Below are 20,968 nucleotides of genomic sequence, written 5' to 3' on the forward strand. Positions count from 1 at the left end.
AACAAAAACAAAATAAACAACAAAAAACAACGAAAAAAAAACAAAAAACAACGAAAAACAACAAAAGAACAAAACATAAACACACCTACATACAACTCCATTTCGTAAGAACTTGATATTCAGTCAATTTTTACGATTATGAAATAATAGGTTCACGAAGTACTGAAAATTGCCCTATCATCGAAACTCTTCAAACTTTGTAATATGATTGTCCAGGGAAGGCTTAAAAGTAAAACATACAAATTTTTGTTTTCAAAACTATATTTTTGTTTCCATGGCAACGCAAAACAGAATACTTAAAATTATCTTTTTTCTCCATTTAGGTACATTTCTGATTGAAAGATTAACATTTGTTTCATTTATTTGTAAAACTTGCATTAAAGTTTGTAAAATCAAATATTTTGTTAGTTTCTTACAATGAAATTCAATTATAATCTCCATAGCAACCATTCTAAAAATAATTAGCTAAATGGTATCATATACTGAAAACTTCAGTATATTGAGCATTAAAATGTCAACATACAAAATCTATATCAACATAAATAGTCATGTACTGAAATTATAGAATGTTAAATGTAAATACATAATCCCTGTTGCCATAGCAACGCTAAACAACATTCTTAAAATCGCTTTTTCTATATTTAATTGCATGTATATTTCTCATTTAATGACTAACATTTGTTCCATATATTTGTAAAACTTGCCTTAACTTTTTAGATAAGAATATGTTGTTAGTTTCTCACATTGAAATTCAATTTTAATCTCCACAGCAACCATTCTTTTCATGTTTAGGTAAATTGTATCAAATATTGAAAATGTCAGTTTTTGCAATGTACAAAAAAACTACATGTGTATTACATTAATTATTATGTTTTGAATTCAAATTCAATGATAATCACCATAACAACTTTTCTTAACATGCTTAACTAAATTGTATCATTAATTGAAAATGTCAGTTTTTGCAGTGTACAAAAAAAAACTACATGTATATTAAAGTAAATAATTATGTTTTGAATTGAAATTCAATTATAATCTCTCTAGCAACCACTATTAACATTCTAGCTTAACAACAGTTTATGTAGTGTACAGAAACACTACATGTATATCAACATAAGTAATTATGTTTTCAATTGAAATTCAATTATAATCTCTCTAGCAACCACTATTAACAATCTTAGCTTAACAACAGTTTATGTAGTGTACAGAAACACTACATGTATATCAACATAAATAATTATGTTTTCAATTGAAATTCAATTATAATCTCTCTAGCAACCACTATTAACAATCTTAGCTTAACAACAGTTTATGTGGTGTACATAAACACTACATGTATATCAACATAAATAATTATGTTTTCAATTAAAATTCAATTATAATCTCTCTAGCAACCACTATTAACAATCTTAGCTTAACAACAGTTTATGTAGTGTACAGAAACACTACATGTATATCAACATAAATAATTATGTTTTCAATTGAAATTCAATCATAATCTCTCTAGCAACCACTATTAACAATCTTAGCTTAACAACAGTTTATGTAGTGTACAGAAACACTACATGTATATCAACATAAATAATTATGTTTTCAATTGAAATTCAATTATAATCTCTCTAGCAACCACTATTAACATTCTAGCTTAACAACAGTTTATGTAGTGTACAGAAACACTACATGTATATCAACATAAATAATTATGTTTTCAATTGAAATTCAATCATAATCTCTTTAGCAACCACTATTAACAATCTTAGCTTAACAACAGTTTATGTAGTGTACAGAAACACTACATGTATATCAACATAAATAATTATGTTTGTAATTGAAATTCAGTTATAATCTATATAGCAACAATTATTAATATTCTTAGCTAAATGGTATCATAAATTGAAAACTGTTACAACAGTTTATGTAGTGTACAGAAACTACATGTATATTAATTATGTTTTGAATTGAAATTCAATCATAATCTCTGTAGCAACCACTATTAACAATCTTACCTTAACAATATTTTATGTAGTGTATAAAAAACTACATGTATATTAACATCAATAATTATGTTTTGAAATGAAATTCAATCATAATCTCCATAGCAACCATTCTTAAAGTTTTAGATAATAAGGTTTCATATAAATAGATCTGCTTTGAATATACAAAATGTAAAAAAGAATAAATACATAATTTCCATTATAGTTACTTGTACAATAAATATAATTGCATGTTATGTATGGTCAACACATATTCCTTTTTATAACTTCATATGTTCATCATTTTTTTAATATGTTTGAAACAAACAGGAATTTCTGGGTACCATACAATGTACTATATGGGCATTATCACTTAAAAAAGAGGAAGTCTGCACATCTATGATTACATGAATCAGTCTTTAAAATGAAAATATGCAGATTACAAAAATGATTCATAAAATGGCAACAAAAACATTCATGTTCATTTATGAGTAATTAAGTAACAATGTCTTTTATCTTCATAACCTTTCACTTGCAGACTTAATTAAATGAAACAATCATTGGATACATCACTTCTACAAATGTTATGTATATAAATAACAAGTCTGACAATATTACTGGTATGATTCCCTTTACTTATTATTCCTCTACAATACTGTCTTCCGAGTCAGATGAATCTATTGGCTGCGGCATCTCGGCAGCATCATCAAGGTATTGAGTCCAGTCTTGTACTCCGTACCTGTCAGACTGCTGCCTAGATGTGCCTAGATACCAAATCACCGCAGCCACATGTGAACATGTTCCAACTGTCCGTGCACCAGCCTTGCACTGGCAGTACCAAGCCTTGACATGGTCTGAATCATACTGAATCCAAACAAAATAAGACTTGGACGATACATGACGACTTTGAAGCCTTACCCTCAACAAGTCTTTTGATTCTTTATACACCAAAATATCACAATCTCCATCAAGGTACTCTTGTGCATATGACTGGCAAAGTTTCATTTGGTAGGTACCAAGAGTCAAAAGACTAAGAGTAAAATCATCTATGGAGGGGAAATTGTCAATTTCTTGCACTGCTTGCCATTTTGAAATATTTCGCTTATACAGTTCATTTTCTTGAACATACGATTGTAAGTGGTTAACATTCTGGATTTTATCTCTCATTCTCTCTGCTACAAGTGTGTCATCCATCAAATCTTTGGTTGCATTTAGAGGTGAAAGGTATTTGTTACATGTGGCACAAATAATGCGGACATAATCACCAATGTACGGAACTTGATTGGTAGGCAATACATGGTCAAGATACTTCCATCTCTTTATTCGAGCATTTGATGCTTCAACTACCCATCTGACCTGAGAAAAAAAAACAAAAAATATATATCAATTATTAGAAACACATATGTGATAAAAAATTGCAAATCAATTGAATTGGTGTATTTATTCTAAAGAAAGTTGGATATCATAAAAAGAGCCACCGCAGAGTGGGGGCAACGCTCGACTTTTTTACTTTTTCTAATGGCAAAAAAACAGTAAAAACAAATCTAAAAAAGAAAAAAAGGGTCTTCCTTTTTTTTACATGTCTGTCTAGTCACACTTGTTATTTTGTTCAAGTATGAATAGTTTCGATAAATAATTTAAGATAAAATAATTAAAGAAAATATAAGCAAAATTTAATGATCAGACTAACACTTTGACAGTTAAAGGGACTCCACTGAGGTTTAAAAGCCTAAAACATAACATTAGAATTTCTTACATAATTTAACTGGGGCGCTTTAAACAGAAATATATGCAAAGATAGTTAAGAAATATACTTTAAAATAAATCGAAAATTGTAGTTTTATGCTTTTTCTTTAAAGTCTAATTTGAGTGAAAGCGTTTAAACGCTTTTCATTTTGGGTCATTTTTTTACAATTTGAATAATTATTATGGAAAAACCAAGTGAGCAAATGATCTAAACGGTTGCACAAAGATTCATGGTCTACACCTATATCAATTGGTACATTTATCTGGAAAAAATATTTTCAGTCCCATCATGTCAAAAAAACTCAGTGGAGTCCCTTTAAGTTCATTTAAGAAAATAATGTGGTAAACGATAAATCATATATACCTTTGTTACTAACCGACTGTGGTTAGCGTCCATGGTTGTTAATTGTTTGGCACCTTTCGGCATGAACTTTGGCATTTGTGCTTTTATTCCCATCTCCTCCAGCACTTGCAGGGAGTCACGAAATCCACGGTCAACAACAAATATATCATTTGGCTGAGCCCAATTTTTGATTTCCTCTATGTTATTCCTTACTGCATGGTTTAAAATTCCTGAATCACTATTTTTAGAATCCGCAAGATATGGTCCTAATACGGAAATAAAGTATCCAGTGGTGCTGACTATTACCATAGGTTTAACAAGTGGCCGCCCTTTATGTACACTATAAGAACGTCTTTGGAATTTGAAGTTTGTACTTTTTCTAATATATATGTATGTTCCATCTAAAACAATTATAGCTTGGCTGGCATTTTCTGCAAGTAGTGACTGTGATAGGGAACGAGTATGGCTTTTTATAATTTCTTCTCTTGATATGTGCTGGAAGCCAAGATATTTAGGAACAAGTTCAGAAACAAGCACTTTTCTGATTGTATGTACTGCTCTTCTTATGCTTGATTTAGATACATCAAAAAGTGTTGAAAGAATTTTGTTTGATAATCCAGACTTAAGTTTAAACATAAATATACCCAGTGTAGTAATGTTGCTTCTAACTGGCGTATTTCTAACATGTTCTTCAGTAATAGAGCATAAATCTAAGAACTGTTCTTTGTTCAAACCTGTAAGATTGCACAAATCGTCATTTGAAAATGTATCAATATTGTCAAATGACATTCTATTAGACGATGAATTAAGTATACACTGTCTGACATTATTTATAACATTCACAATTGTAGTCCGGTTTAATAAAACAGACTCTAATGTTTTTACGTTATCTAAAACATTTGCTTGGAAACCATTACGATTATTATTCAGGTGAGCAGGGCAACACCTACTGTCAGCTGTTATGAGGATATTATGCTTCACAAGTGTTTCTGTTCTAAGTTTTGATGGAACAACAATTAATTTAGATCCTACTTTCTTACAAATGAAACAGTATGAATGACTTTTTGAAATTGTTTTTAAGCTCAAAGAAACCGATGGTGGACTTGGCAATTGTTGAATATCATTCTTTTCTGCTGTGACAGGAACAGGACATGCTGATATTATAGGTCTTTGGTTATGCTGAGAAGGATATGCCGGTCGGCTACATTTTCCACATATGTAGTCAGATTTTGAAGTTTCAAGCATGAACGTTTTTCTGAGATACCGGATAAGATATGGATTCACAGGCCTCCTTTGATGTATCTTTAGTCTTTTCCCACACAAAACGCATGGAGTTGGAGCCATCCTAGAATAGAATATAAACATTATAGAATTAAATTAAATAAATTCAGATTCAATTGATGCATCTAGTTTAATGAAAGAGATCTATGTTTAAAATTTCTCCATTATCAATTAAAAAGATAAGTTAAAAATAATTGATTGCAACTGTTACAAGTAGTATTTCTTTGGTTACCAGTTTATCAACACTATTTCTCTTGTAGAAATTATGAAAATATTATTTGAATAGGAGCTTTGAAATATTAAATCTAGTATGACAACAATTAAAAAAAAAAAAAAAAAAAAAGGAAGGAAGAAAAAAAATTGTACCTCATCTAGGTTTCGAACTCTGACCCTTTCACATGCCATGCCATCGTTACAACCACTGCGCCATGAAGACTTTCGATAACCTGAGGAAGATAATTATAACTATATAATTATTCTACCGTGTTTTGTTGAAATTAATTCACCCATAATTTATTTTACAGCCGATAATGTATTTCATAGATTGTTATTGATCACAAATATCTATTCCGACTGTATAACATTATTTCGTGGTTTTATCCCAAGTCATATTTAACGGACGAGAATTAGGCTTATCGTCTGCAAGTGCAAGCAGATCAACACTTTTAATGAAGAAAATCAAATTAAAATGGCACAGCGAACGAAAAAGAAACATGAATTTTATAAAGAATATGTTCAACATACCTTTACATGTCTACATATGTCAAGTAATTCAACAAATTGCTGCGTAACAATGAAAATGTGCACGTTGTTTATAACGATGAACTGTCAGTAAGAGTAGCGCCCCTTGCGTCGTGTAGACTACACTTCTAACGCATAACAAGTTTACACGGAATTCAATTGTCAAACTTCAAGATTCATGCGAGTGAGTAATGAAAATATCATTAATGCCACTGTCATTTATTTTATTTTATTCAAATAAAATTTACAAATACAATAGCAATCAATTAATGAAAGGAAAGCCTGCAAACAAAAGCTTGTAATTCGACCCCGAGTCACTCGTAACTTTGACCATCTGCTAAGTATATTACATAAAAATTAAGAATGAAGGCACTATTTCGACACCTTGAAATTTTGAGTGCCAATTAGTTGATATTAAAGTAAAGTATGTTTGAAATATCCAAGTGTCGGGAAAATGCCTTCATATTTTTTTCCGTTGAAAGATATGGCGAAAATGACGAAAACACGTGAAATATTCGACATAGGTGTTTTTATTTCGTATTTTACTCCTTCCAGAAATGAATTTAAATAAAATTTTAGACCATGCTTAGAATGAATAAGTATCATGCCTGCGAGATATGTTATTTGTTTTGTTTTATTGCAATCTTTATATTTTACTAATTTGCTGGGCCAATTCACATGTTTCGTGAACCTAGCCCTTAAACATCAATTATGTTAAACTACAGCAGTATTTGACACTTAAAATGTCAATCATGATATGATAACTGAATTTGAAACCATTTTTAAATCTGTGCAAGTTTAATATTCAATAAACAGTTTCTATTTTTTTGGAGAATGTGGTGCAATACTGTGTCTTTTCTAATGCATTTTACAGCAGCTATTGAGTGGTTTTAGTATTTTATTTAAAAGCTTCTTTATTTCTCTGAAGATTGAATTTCCTTCAGACGTTTATTTACGCATTTCTAAGGGCCTCAGTAGTTTTTGTGATATCTTGTCAATAGACGAATGTTCTATACTGCACAAAGTAATGTGTCAACACTCTTTACAACTTATTGATATGTCTCCTTAGTTCACGTGCAATTTTAATTTTGAATGTCTATTCTACAAATGTCACTGTTGCTAGTGAAAGGCAATCATTTGTAGTGGCAGGTCGAGTTTAATTCAATCGCATAAGTTTGAAAAATAGACATAAATAAAATCGCTTTAGAACGTTTAAAACGACAAAACTAAAAGATGTTAATGGACAGTACTAGAAAATGCAAAATACCTTCCACCCGCTGGTACCGATTTAAACAAAATGCAAAATTAATATGAATATCAATATATTAATTCATTTTTTCAATATATGAAACCATTTAATCAGTGTATGGAACCAAAGTAGCAATATGTAACTTGATTATCACATTATTTAGGCGTTACGGTACGAGCATTTATGGCACAGTAATGTGTTACACATATATGAATAATAAATGTGTACACAGCGGAATTATTAAAATAAAAGAAACGTATTTCCAAAATCGTTGCGCTTATTATGTTTTTCCAATCAGTGCATAATGTCATAATATTTTTCAAACTGTAGAAGCAGAGACGCTACTTAAAGCGTGCATCCAGATTCATGCTAATTTTCATGAACATTTTGGAAATGCATTTGAATGTAAAATATTGTAAGGTAACCAAAAGGAAGCAATTTACACATTAACAATCATGGCACTTACAAACCACGTAAATTACCAAAAAGTTGTCAAAATATGCATCAATAGCCTTTACTGTGTAGTAGAAATATTGTTGTAAATAATGAAAAATCAGTCATTAATGGCAAAATAATGTGTAAATACATGTATTATTTGAATATTGGAACTTTTACTTTCCTTACATCTTAGTACATTGTTCTCAAGTTTGATTTTCTTGGAACATTTTGACTCATCTGGAGGCATGTAGCTTAAATGCAGACGTTATTTGTAGCAATGAGCAAGTTCTGCTAAAAAAAAATATATATATATAAATAATCTCTGCTCACATTTGAGAGAGCGAGCGAGAAATATTCAAGGGCACTGGAGATCCATTGGTTCTCCTTAACTACCAGAACCGTCATTTCCAGGTTACAGAACACAGTAAACAGACAGCCATAGTGTTCGCAAGACCTTATAAAATGCATAGGTTACCCCTTTTACCACATAAAGCCATACAAAGAGAAGGTATTTGCGAACAAACTTAGTGTTCTCAAAATACATTTTTAAAGTAGATAACCTTTGATAGTATGTCCATATACAATTATTTGACATTCTGTTTTTTAAAAACAAAATTATGATAAATGAGCAATAACTATTGTTTCAAAAGATTAATATTTAGAAGTTTACATTTATAGATTATGTTGACCTAGTTCGATAATATTTATAACAATTTCATCTGTACCATACATGCTATCATTTAAGTTATCACTTATTAAAGAGGTCATTCAAATGTCAACTATCTTTTTGATTTACAGTTAAATTTAAGTAAAACGTTTTAGTGAAAAAGTGAGGAATTTTAAGAGAATACACAACAAAATAGTCTGTTTTGGTTATGAACAAATAGGAATATAATAATAATAATAATAATAATAATAATAATAATAATAATAATAAAACACAAAAAGACAAAGAGATGAAACGGAAAACAACAAAGGAAATACAAACTATTACCTAGATGGCAGAAATAGTTAATGAAAAAATTGACAACTATAAGCAATAAGAATTATGAAGGAAGAAAGCCAAGCTTTATTAGGCGAGAAAGAAACTGGAAGACATTCAAAAATGTGTTTATCATGTGATCCAAAGTCTAGATTTCATCTATATATACTTTTAGTATTTATATGTTTGATTGGTGTAGGTAGGTTATCATTCACGTTTCTTTTATAACACAGTAATCAAATACCACAATTTAACCATGTTTCATCTTTTGATTTTGAATTAAATGATAAAAATGCTAATTTAAAACTGATTAATAAATTCACAAACATGGAAATACGTTATTTACCGTTTAATTGAATTAGGCTAAATCAAAAAGAGAAAAAAGAAAACGATATCCCTAAAGAACATCTAAAACCACAAATTGAAAATGTTGCAGGCTCGGTTTGATTCAGCATGAAAGCTAACGTCCATGCCCCCTAGCACCGGCTTAAACCAGTTTACAACGAGTCTGCAATATTTTCTATAATGCCGTTTAGACGTTATTTAGGTAATTTGGTGTGTCAGGGGCTTTGTCCTTTGCCTTGTTGATTTTTAGTTGCGTCGTTTTTTCTTCTTTATATATTGCAGGAGATTACTTCTGTACCGACAGTCCAGCTGCTTTACAAAATCATTTCTTGGAAGATCTTAAAATATCAGAGACAAAATATATGTCATTTTACTCAAATATACAATGGACTAGTATTGTGTCATGTTTATTTGGCGGCTTTTTAATAGATAGGGTATTCGGAAACAGAATTGGAATTACAATGTTTTCAATTGCAGTCACGTGTGCTCATGTAAGATAAGTACAATGTGTTCAGATGGACACCGTCTCTCGAACATTACACATTTTTGCATTATTGTGAAAGAAGCTATTCTTTACTGTAAACACGAACTCATCTATGTAAATCTACATATCTTCTGTTAAGTATATTTAAAGCTTTCTTTGTCTTGACTTCTTCTTGACTGTGTAATATCTTGCAGACGTACTAGAAATCGTATTAAGTTAAATTCCAGATATCAACTGTGCTGTCTGCTAGTAAGTCAATTGTTTGTAAATAATTAGATTTTCTTGTTTAGAATACTTATATAAGTTTTATATCACTGTTTTTAAAGATTTATCCTTTAACCTACAGGGTCTGTTTTCAATGGGAGCTTTATTGAATAGTTACTGGATTATGTTTGTGGCAAGAGCTGTGTATGGGTAAGTGTTTATGTTGATTTTAAATTAATTCAAAATACAAAATATAGTTGAACATAATTCCTTTTTCTTAATAGCACAGTTTATATGTACATGTTATACTATAATATTCAATAAAACCATTGTTAGAGGTAAAACACCGCTGTATTTCGCGACGAAAAGTTTTTTCATGACCTAATATAGAGTGAAATGTAAAGTTTTTCCGTGACCTAATGTAGAGTGAAATGTAACGTTTTTCAGGACCTAATGTAGAGTGAAATGTAACGTTTTTCCGTAACCTTATGTAGTGTGAAATGTAACGTTTTCCAGGACCTAAAGTAGAGGGAAATGTAACGTTTTTCCGTGACCTAATGTAGAGTGAAGTGTTGCATTTGAGTCAATTAATATAACATTTTTCTACATTTATCACGCTCACTGTGATGTGATTTCATTGTACCGAAAACAATCAACATTTAAGATAGACATCACCATTATAATTATAAGTAATTAAAGTCCGGCACCATGTATGCACATGAGTGCCGTTAGGTAATGTCAGGTAAGATATAATTGTAAACTTTGTAATATTAGTATCTCTCTACAAGTATTCAGACACTTTATAGAAATGAAAGGCTCATTTTTCTAAATTTTAAGTCTCATCAGTAAGTATCGACTGTAGACATTTCATTTTCTCGTTCGCAACATTCTAGAAAATGATATGTGCATATTTCGCATATGCCCCTATAAAGGAACATCATTCTAACGGCAAAAGCAGACACATATGAGAAGTGTATAAGATTGTTGCATTGCATCTTATTATATCTTAACTTTGCCGTTTAAAAAAGAAAAGAAATAATTATAAATTAATAAAAAAAATACTCTAAGTTAACTACTTTCTTTTAGATTCGTTAATGGACCAATGGCAATAGCAAATGATAATATGGCAGTAAAGTGGTTCAAAACAACAAATATCAATATGGTGTTTGGTTTAAAAACAAGTATTGCTCGAGTGGTAAGTTACAAAGCCTATGAATAAAAAACAAAAAAATGTCATGTTTAATTGCTCTTTTGTTTTGTTTCACTAAAAATTTTACATAGCTATATATATTATTACTAATTATTTTATATTTATATACATATGCTTCATAAAGATAGTTTTCATTCAAATACTTCAACCATGTTGTTCGACGGGAGCGATTGTCACGTGGTTGAAGTATTTGCCATTTTAACTAGGTATCATTGGTTCGAGCCTTATTGTATTTTCATATATGACACTAGGACTGGCCTAAGTGTATATTGTTTTCAGGGGCCTGTCTCAAATCTTACGATTTTCTTTGATAAGTGTACTTTCTGTGGCACTTTCAGATCAATGAAATACATGATATCTGAGTTGAAGAACAAAGACTTTCTTCATAACTTCGAGTCCAGGTTTTGGTCCAAATGTCCAGAAAGGAGAGTCTGACTCGGAAATGGTTGATATAAGATATGTGCTTCTATCAGCAACATCAAGCTTAATTGTAACAGACATGTTCAGTAAAAGCTTAAAAATGTTGTGTGTGTAGCTAGACAAATCATATTGCCTTCAAATCGATTTGTAACCACTGTCTAAATGGTTCATTACTTCGCTTAGTATTTGATTAGTATCGGTTTGTGTTTAAGTGTGCATTTTGGTGTTCTTTTCATTCAGAGCAGCGTGGTTGACATTAACGTTATGGATTCATTATATAACTACATTGGTCAGGTGTCGCATGGTCACATTTGTTTAGGTTTAACACTTTTAACAGGTAAAACATACATACCTTTTATGCCCAAAACGAGCACCGCGTTAGGTAAATGAATTAACATCATATTATATGACAGTAGTAGTGTGGCAAATATCTAAGGTATGCAGAATATCAGACAAAAACAACAAAAAAACTTTCAATGAGTTTAACGGACCAAACGTTAATTTTTGTTAATTTGAGTGTCTTGATATTCCCGCTGAAAATAATACATACATGTATATAAACTGTACTTATATCATAATAACACATGTGTACAACAATTTTTTAACACATTATCTGTTTACATATATTTACGTACATTACTACTCTATTTAGATTTCAATTTCTAAATACTTCATTTGCTTCGTTCTCACATTATCATCTTGCTTGAGTATCAATTTTCAGGTGTGGTTGTTGCATTCTTGTCTTTTCTGTCGTCAGTTGTTGTTGCATGTTTGGATAAACGAGCTGACAGAATGAGTTTTACATTAGAAGAAATTAAAATCAAACATGATGCCATTGGTACGTATTATCAGAATAACTGATGTTTTCTTTAAAACATATAACTAATGTTAAATGAACACTGTCATATTACTGTTCCTGAATAAATACTTTGCAACGGTGTTCTTAAAACGACATAATACACTTTTTGTTTGATTAGTTCATTATTTGTTCTTTAATACTAGTATTCTGGCTGTTGAGTTAAAGTCACATTTGTTAAGCTGCGTTATGCTATATCAAATTATCTATTTGCCCTTTTTGTTGTTTTATTTACTTAAGCGTTTGTGTTTGGAAATATTTTTTATGAAGACCAAGTTAGTGTGTCTGACGTCAAAAATTTCCCGATCACTTATTGGCTGATAGCAATGACTACAACGTGTTACTACCTGGCGCTGTTTCCGTTCGTAGGGCTCGGACAGTAAGATTATACTTTGTTTTATGATTCACCATTATGCAATAAGGAAAGAGGACAATCATTTTAGCTGTATCTTACTTAATTTCAATTATTTATACAAGAAATAGTTTTCGATCAATATCGTATAGAGTTGCCAAAGTGATGTTTTGTATGTATACTCCGTACACGTTTCCATATGTTGAATACACATTCAAATTAGTGAAAATGTTACTTTTGTCATGAATATAACGGACACTGTATGACATAGAGGAGTCTTAAAAAAGCGATTCGTATCATTGGCCATGGTGGTCGTATAACTCTTCATTTTAATATGCAAAATGTTTCAGTTTAGAAGACTCGCTCAAAACCCTTTAAAGGATACCGCATTATCACTTGGTTTTCACGTCTTTTATTTTTTTATCACGATTTGCTCGTATTTAAGGAGTAAACAGAAATTGTTCTTTTACTTTTCATGACATATATAACTTCAATTGTATTTATTGTTTAAAGGGTATTTTATGAAATGAAATACGAAAGAGAGCCACAACAAGCTGATAGCATAAACAGGTAAGTACTTACGAGGCATGATCAAAAAGTTCTGGACCCGATATACTTCTAGCCACCACACTGACATTTACACACAATACGTCGATACCGATATCGTATTGAAAATATTGACCAAGTTACACGCGGTTTTACACATATTAAGTAACATAAAACATACTTTGATCAGTAGAGGGGACCAAATGGAGAAAGTTGAAATCTGAGCCGTCATTAAGTACCTCTGTAAGAAAGGGATTTTCCCAAGGAAATCCATGAAGACTTCATGGATAATCTTGGGAAGGAGTCCCATACCTATAGCACTCTGAAAAATGGGCTACTGAATTTAAGAGGAGCAGGGAGAGCATTGGAGATAATGAGCGGCCTGGGCGGCCAAAAATGGCCATCAACGATGAAACTGCCGATGCTGTGCACGATCTGGTCTTGTGCGGCAGAAAGCGAGACCTGTGAAGCATTGCTAGGGAAATTGGTATAAGCTTTGATTCAGTTCAGGCAATTCTGACTGATGTCTATGGCATGTCAATGGTTTCCGCTAGATGAGTCCCAAGACAGTGGACTGACGACCAGAAACTGACCAGGCTTGACATTTCAAGATATCTCTTGTCTCCCAACGAGAATGAAGCTGATTTTATCTACCGGATCGTAACTCAGGATGAAACATGGACCCATCACTTCGATCCAGAATCTAAAAAACAGAACATGCAGTGGAAGCACCCTGGCTCACCCCCTACGAAGAAATTCAAAAGGGTGCCATCGGCAGGGAAGGTGATGACTTCAATATTTTGGGATAGTCGGGAGATAGTTATGATTGACTATCTTGAGCAAGGTCGTACCATAAACGGTACGTACTATGTAGACGAATTGAGACGTCTGCGTCAAAAAATCGAGCGTAAAAGGAGGAGAAAACTGACTCAAGGCGTTCTGCTCTTGCAATACAATGCGCAAGCTCACATATCCCAGGTTGCGATGGCTGCTGCAACTGACTGCGGCTTTGAAATTCTTCCCAATCCCCCATATTCTCTGGACTTCGCTCCCTCTGACTTCTACGTGTTTCCGAAACTGAAAACAAGCTTCGTGGTAGACGTTTTGGAAGCAATGATGGTGTCATGGAGGCGGTCAATGAGTTCTTCGAGGACCAAAATAGAGAGTTCTGATTTGAAGGGTTAAAAAAGTACAGGTGGGCAAAGTGCATTGATGTAGAGGGCGATTATATTGAAAAGTAAGACCATTAGTCGGGTTCTCTGACTACCGGAAGTACATCAGACCAAGAACTTTTTGATAAATCCTCGTATGACTGCTTTGAAAATTTAAATATTAATAGCCAATGATATAAAATGTTCACTGTATATTTAATCTAGTAAAGACTTTCTTAATATTCTTAAAGTCTAGACTTGACTGTGCTTTCTTCATTTAGCTTTATTTTTGTATTCATTTAGCACAATAAGATCAAAATGAATTTACAACTTGACATAAATAGCAACATCTTAACTTAGAAAGAGCCTTTTCATTTCTTTTATAGTATGGTGTACTTAATGGCTGCAATAACAATGCCTTTATTTGGTTATATGATAGACAAATTTGGGAAAAGTCTTATTTGGATGTTTGTTGGGATTATTCTTTCTATCGGCAGCCATATTATTCTTGCATTTACATTTCTAGAGCCATATATAGCAACCGTGAGTATAACAATACCTACCTATAATCATCTTTTCTCACTGCTCACCTAAATTTTGGAATAAAAACATCTATAAGATACAAACTTCATCGTTACTATTATATTTGTGTTTATTTATTTCATATATCTTATCAAGAAATGATGGTTTTTGTTAATAATTAGATCCAGTAGTATAATATACTTAACATTGAAATAGGCAAGTGTAAAAGTAACTGAGAATTCGTCATTTTAGATGTTTGTAACCGTTTAGTTACGTCTAACATTGTACACATGACGTTACATGCTTTATGTATTTTGTTTTTGTGTTTCAGGTATCCATGGGTCTTGGTTATTCAATTTTTACAGCAACAATGTGGCCAATGGCATCTTTTGTTATACCTTTTAACCATCTCGGAACAGCATATGGCATGTATGTAAAATTAAAATGACATTACATTGTTGAAACTTGGAACTTGAAACTAAGGACTTTTACACAATAAAACTAATATTTAGGTAGGTAGGGTAGGGTAGGGGTAGGTAGGTACGAATACATAAGTGTCACACTTAAAAAACATCAACAAAATTTGTAACATTTATATTTCTTATATCATAATATTATTGAATTTACTTAGAATGAACGCAATGACAGCTGTTGGCCAGACAGGCGCTGCCTATTTTGCCGGGTACCTGACAGATAATTACGGTTACCTTGTATTAGAGGTGTTCTTCACAGCTTGCATGACAGGTGATTTTGAACATTTATTACATGAAAAGTCATTTTATGCATTTTTATTTTGTGGCATTCATGGTAAGAATGTGTGTCCGTACCAAATAATGCGTATTTTTGTTCCGTTTTTGTATGTTTGGTATTAAACGATTACAGATTGTTAATTGAATTGAATTGGTTACCTTATTCACTCTTCTTGTTTTGTCTAGTGTATGTGTTTTTTAGAACTAACATGTTTGGTACAGAATTATGCAGCATGTTGAGAGAGTATGAGCGCTGTTTGGGTATGGTATTTCAATATGGTCGTAAAATGTCAGTTTGGTTAGTGTTTTGTGTTCATGTATACATGTACATCAGTGCAAATACAATGCATGCTAATATATTTTGTCAATTACCTGTCGATATGACGTTAAATTAATTTAAAAGTTAAAAAATACGATACAACTTTTTTTTATATGTATTTCAGTGTCTCTTATACTCGGATGTCTACTCATAATCATTAATCAGTCTAGAGGTATGATTATTTAGATAGAAAGTGAATGAAACATATCATTAAGCTGAAGCTGTGATTTGATATAATCATCAGATTTCTAATTTAAACTGTATAGATAGATTAAATTTTACATGATTCCAGTTTGATAATTATAATTCATTTCTCAATAGTGAAGCTTTGATTTCATATATCAGTTTTCTTATTTAAACTGTATCGATATATTACATTTTACACGACCCTAGTTTGGTAGTAATAATTCCTTTTTTTAAATATGACAATCACTAAGTGAATCATTTCGATATCATTATTTTATTTAATACTTCATTTAAAATTGTATTGTTCTGTAAAAATGTAAAACGTAGTTTTGAAAGGTTTTAAATGTACAATTATAATTTGGTTAATAGGAGGTGATATCAATCTCAGTGCTAAAGAACGAGCATGCATGCCGAGACGACAAACAATGTATGTACCCTTTGAACACATTTAACCAACCCTTAACCTACATTTAAGATGTGAACACAAATAGTTATTATTCTTTCATTGTATTAGTGCATGATATTCAGTTTGTTTAGTTTTCCAATTTGTCTTACTATAGGTTGACTGAACAAATATCTTGTTCAAAGCGTTATATATGTACTTTATAAGATTTGTAGTGCGAGCACTTTAAGATATTGTATGAAATGTTTCATATATTTCAGTGAAAAGACTGTGAAATGCACAGATCGAGCTATTCAGAAACAAAATATACCATAGTTAGAGAGTACGTTATGCAATGACAGGAGGTTTATTTAACAATAAAATCTAGAATGAAACTTCATGACAGTAATAGACGTTGTCTACTGAGACTTAAATCTCTGAGACAGATTATTTGGATCAGTATATACGGTTCTCTGTGGATTTGTATAATCTTAAATGGTTATATACGTTTAGCAAACAAATATTTGAACACGGTTATAAAGCGTGTCGAATGTGTTTTACATGAATTTACGAAACTGCAATTTTCCTTTCTTGAAAAAATCCGTACTTTGTACTAGAAAGACAACATAATTTCAAGACAGTATACGCAGACAGTTAATAAGTATAAGGATAAGCCAATGATCTGAATATTATTGAAAGTAATGTTGTTTATTTTGTATGTTAATGAAAAATTATTGTGAAACAATCTTGTTAATAAAAATTATTGTGAAACAAATGTGTAAATATTGTGCAGATAAATAAAGTGTAAAACATAGATAATTCATTTATCTATATCATGCAAGCATTAAACAACACGATATATAGCACAATTTTGTTTGAAGCAAGTATTTTAAATGTACAGTAACTGTCACAAGAAGTAAAAAGTATTCAATTTTATATTTTATGTTTGCATTCCGATTTAAGCCCAGAGAAATTTAATAAGAAGACATTAAACTCTATATATTACAAAACAAGATGACTACCTATATGTTGTTTCGTTTTCGAATTCATTACATCAAAGGAGTGAATAAAAACAACTTTATATATAAGCCTATAACAAGATAGAAATAATGAATCCCTAAAGAAAGTCCAACATTGAAAATGTTGCAGGCTCGGTTTGATTGAGCCTGTTCGTGGATGGTAATGGAAAGTGCAAGTTACCGTCCGAGCCCCTAGCACCGGCTTAAGCAGAATTCAACATTTAAACTGTTTTATTTTATTCATTACGAGAAAATGTCAATTTTATTACAAACGTAACGTAATGCAAAACAGTTCAAATGTGCATTCTGTGAAATTATATATGATATTCAAATGAAAGCATCTTATTGCACACTGAATTTAATTTTGATAAGACGATTAGTATATATTATTTGAAGTTAGAAATATGTGTTAATATTTCATTTTTGCTGTCACCCATCTTTTAAGGCTGAGTGTTTCTAGCATATCAACCAGTTCCATATTGACTTGTTGAGGGATGCATTCATTGAATGTCTCCCTTCTTTGTTGATCTTGTTTTTCATATTTCAGTTGATATAGCCTCATTTCATATGTTCCTAATAATGTCTTCAAAACAGAGTTGACTGTAAATCGTTTTCTTATGTTTATATGTGACATATATCATTTATTTATATATACCTTTTGACTGAAATGCAGTATATATTGTCTATTTATGACTTGAATATCAAAGGTCGAAACGTCTGGAGATTTTTCTTACAATAAGTAGTCTACAATATCTACTATCTAAACATCTTGCAAACATGATAAAAAATAGAATACCAAACAAGTGTCTAATCTTATAAAATTTATCACACTCGTCTCAAAAACAATTTAGAGCGAGGCTCTTCTTTTATTTTCTTAGCCTTGCCTGATAAATTTTGTAATATCAGACACTTGTTTGGTATTCTATTTATCATGTTATTACAATTATTTCTGTTGATACAATGCATGCTTTGAAAATTCAGCTTTACCAGTCACCCTTATCTTTATCAGACACCTCAACAATACACATATTGAACTTGACGGAACTACTTTCATCGGGTCATTTCCAGTCCACTGTATACATTGGATACTACAAATACTTCGTATTTTGATACTATTAAAATAAAGCATAAACACAAAAAAGTATTTCCTTTTTTATGTTTATTATGTTTTATTCCTAAACACTTTTAAATAAGTTCCTCTGTATTTTTCAATTACTTTTTGTCCTTCTTATATAAAAATAAGTTATTAATATTATGAAGAAATTATCAGCTTGTCATATGATTTAAAAAATGTCTTATTATTTGGGACAAATCACTTTTATTCAACTTTGGATCAGCTGAAAACACAACATGTTGAAGAAATAGATCAAGGCAAAAAGTCGATCAAATGTATATAATCAAAGGTTTACTTGGTGCCATAACACCAGTGGCAAAATCAAATAATTGCCTTCATTTTAGAAAATTATCATATTTTAAAGTATTAATCATTAATTTCAATTTGAAAATGACAGCAAAGCAATATATTCCCTCAGATTCAAAAGAGTATCTATCACTCATCAAACCAAACATATGTCAGACCAAATACCGAAGGGTTCCGTGATAACCGCCGTATGACAACATCTGCGGATGTTTCTTTATTCAAATGTTCACCATTACCATGACTAAATGTTGCATTCTGCTTAAGCCGGTGCTGAAGGCGTGGACGATAACTTGCACTTCCCATTACCGTCCAGGAGCATGATCAGGCAAAATTTACAATGCGTTCTTAAGGATTCCCTTTTGATTATTGTGATATAATGCACACTTGCATAAGCAAAAAAAGCATTAGAAAACTGTTTTTCTTTGTTTAAAATGAACATCAAAAATGTCTTCAGGGAAACATGTACAAAATCGTTTTTGATTCGATGTAAGAATTATCGATATCAAAATATATCGAGTTTGTATATAAAATATATATTCAGATTTGAATGTATTCAATTCTAAATGCCATATAAATATTGTATGTATTACAATTTTTGTTCGTTCGGGAATAACATATATGTAATGTAAGCATTGCAACGTCTAATCACCAGTATAACATTATCTTTAGAAATTATTATACATTATTGATACGCAGTTTCTAGATTCTAAATCGCATTTAATGCGAAATTTTGTCGAGACAGGAAAAGTTTGGTTCCAGGCATTAAAAATTTTGTAATATTAAAACTAAAAAATTGAAAAGAAGGCATGAAAATGGCAAAATTGAAAATATTGCAGGCTCGGTTTAATTGAGTCTGTTTATGGACGGTACTGGCAAGTGCAAACTACCGTCCATGCCTCCTAGCACAGCTTAAGCAGTATTCAACATTTAAACATGTATTGTTAACATTTTTGAATAAGAAACATCAGCAGATGTGTTCATACAGCCGGAATAATAGAACCTTCAACGTGCCAGTCCATGAAAAGCGGTGTAGTCCCCAAGTTAAAGAAAGCGTTTGCCTTAAACGAGAAAACAACTAGAAACCTTTAGTTTTTACATAACGCGCTTGTCTCTCAAAATACCGGCGAATAAACTATTCGCGCTATCAGAACTCTGAGGAAGCGCGTTTATCGCATCACTTCATTGGCTAAAACGCATTTTTTTTACCGAAATCCATATTTTGAATACATTAAATTTTATATTCTAATAATATATATCCCTAGAAGAACTTAAAAGATGTCACACTACTGAAATGAATGAAACCCTTTACGCATCAAAGGGCACACGATTAAGATCTACTTTGAAATATGATTAATTTAAAATGATAATTTTTTTTTCCCAAAACAAACAAATGTGATTATGTTTTTTTTTAACTTAATTTCACAAATCAATGTCTTTCATTTATATTGTTTTCTTATTTAACATTATTAGAGCGATCAGTAATCACATGTGTAACCTTATGATAGCCAATAGAATGTTGCAGGTACTGTTTAGCAAGAGACACAAAAACCATCAACTTGCCAAAACGCATTTAAAATTCAAGAGCTATAATCATTCAAGCAGAAAACCCATGTATTAAGCGCAAGTTCTTGAGATCCCGATCAATCCCGTTAAGTTTAATTGAAATGGCATTAGTGGTGTAAGAGGAGTAGATTGGACAAACTTTACGATTAAAAATCAATAAAGGGTCATTACAGACGGACGGACGGACAAACGACAGAGAATTGATCTGTATATGTCGCCGTTAATCAGCAGCAGATAACACAAAGTGATACATTTTATCAGCCGACTCATTAAATGAATATTAATAAGATTTATTTGTTAATTTTAAAACTATTCTATTCACTGCACTGCTGACGCTGAATGAAGTAAAAAAGCTATAATCGCTACGCGAGTTATCCGATCAACTTGTCTCGACTGAATGGTCGTATATATTAATAACAATTCAGACAACGAAAAAGAAAAACTAGTCTGACAACAGAATCACTACTTATAGGTAGCCTCTTAAAGAATC

The 20,968-nt window shown here is 31.3% G+C and overlaps 2 protein-coding genes across 2 annotated transcripts; one reads left to right on the top strand and one right to left on the bottom strand.

Moving 5' to 3' along the window:
• Positions 1-218: 218 nt before the first annotated feature.
• LOC132757768 (uncharacterized) lies at positions 219-5,677 on the bottom strand. The gene is made up of 2 exons (XM_060749156.1): positions 4,081-5,677; positions 219-3,326 (listed from the first exon to the last, which is right to left on the bottom strand). The coding sequence occupies exons 1-2, from the start codon at positions 5,422-5,424 to the stop codon at positions 2,610-2,612; spliced, it is 2,061 nt and encodes a 686-aa protein (XP_060605139.1). The 5' UTR covers positions 5,425-5,677; the 3' UTR covers positions 219-2,609.
• A 2,918-nt stretch (positions 5,678-8,595) lies between these two features.
• Positions 8,596-17,387, top strand: LOC132757769 (major facilitator superfamily domain-containing protein 1-like). Its single transcript, XM_060749157.1, has 14 exons — positions 8,596-8,949; positions 9,378-9,586; positions 9,926-9,993; positions 10,870-10,978; positions 11,654-11,750; positions 12,135-12,251; positions 12,540-12,648; positions 13,135-13,191; positions 14,705-14,861; positions 15,172-15,269; positions 15,472-15,584; positions 16,033-16,080; positions 16,464-16,521; positions 16,758-17,387. The coding sequence occupies exons 1-14, from the start codon at positions 8,817-8,819 to the stop codon at positions 16,810-16,812; spliced, it is 1,428 nt and encodes a 475-aa protein (XP_060605140.1). The 5' UTR covers positions 8,596-8,816; the 3' UTR covers positions 16,813-17,387.
• The last annotated feature ends 3,581 nt before the right edge of the window (positions 17,388-20,968 follow it).

The sequence above is a fragment of the Ruditapes philippinarum genome, unplaced genomic scaffold (genome assembly GCF_026571515.1).
Source record: "Ruditapes philippinarum isolate M1 unplaced genomic scaffold, ASM2657151v2 ctg6_1_1_1_1, whole genome shotgun sequence".
NCBI classification, from domain to species: Eukaryota; Metazoa; Mollusca; class Bivalvia; order Venerida; family Veneridae; genus Ruditapes; species Ruditapes philippinarum.

What these genes read in the sequence shown, in the direction of transcription:
- LOC132757768 (XM_060749156.1), bottom strand. Translation starts at nt 5,424, where the DNA reads ATGTTTATATTCTATTCTAGGATGGCTCCAACTCCATGCGTTTTGTGT. An exon ending in ACAGTCGGTTAGTAACAAAG is followed by an intron (nt 3,327 to 4,080) that starts GTATATATGATT and finishes TTTTTTTCTCAG; the next exon opens with GTCAGATGGGTAGTTGAAGC.
- LOC132757769 (XM_060749157.1), top strand. Translation starts at nt 8,817, where the DNA reads ATGAAGGAAGAAAGCCAAGCTTTATTAGGCGAGAAAGAAACTGGAAGA. An exon ending in AGGTTTAACACTTTTAACAG is followed by an intron (nt 11,751 to 12,134) that starts GTAAAACATACA and finishes ATCAATTTTCAG; the next exon opens with GTGTGGTTGTTGCATTCTTG. An exon ending in CTCGGAACAGCATATGGCAT is followed by an intron (nt 15,270 to 15,471) that starts GTATGTAAAATT and finishes GAATTTACTTAG; the next exon opens with AATGAACGCAATGACAGCTG.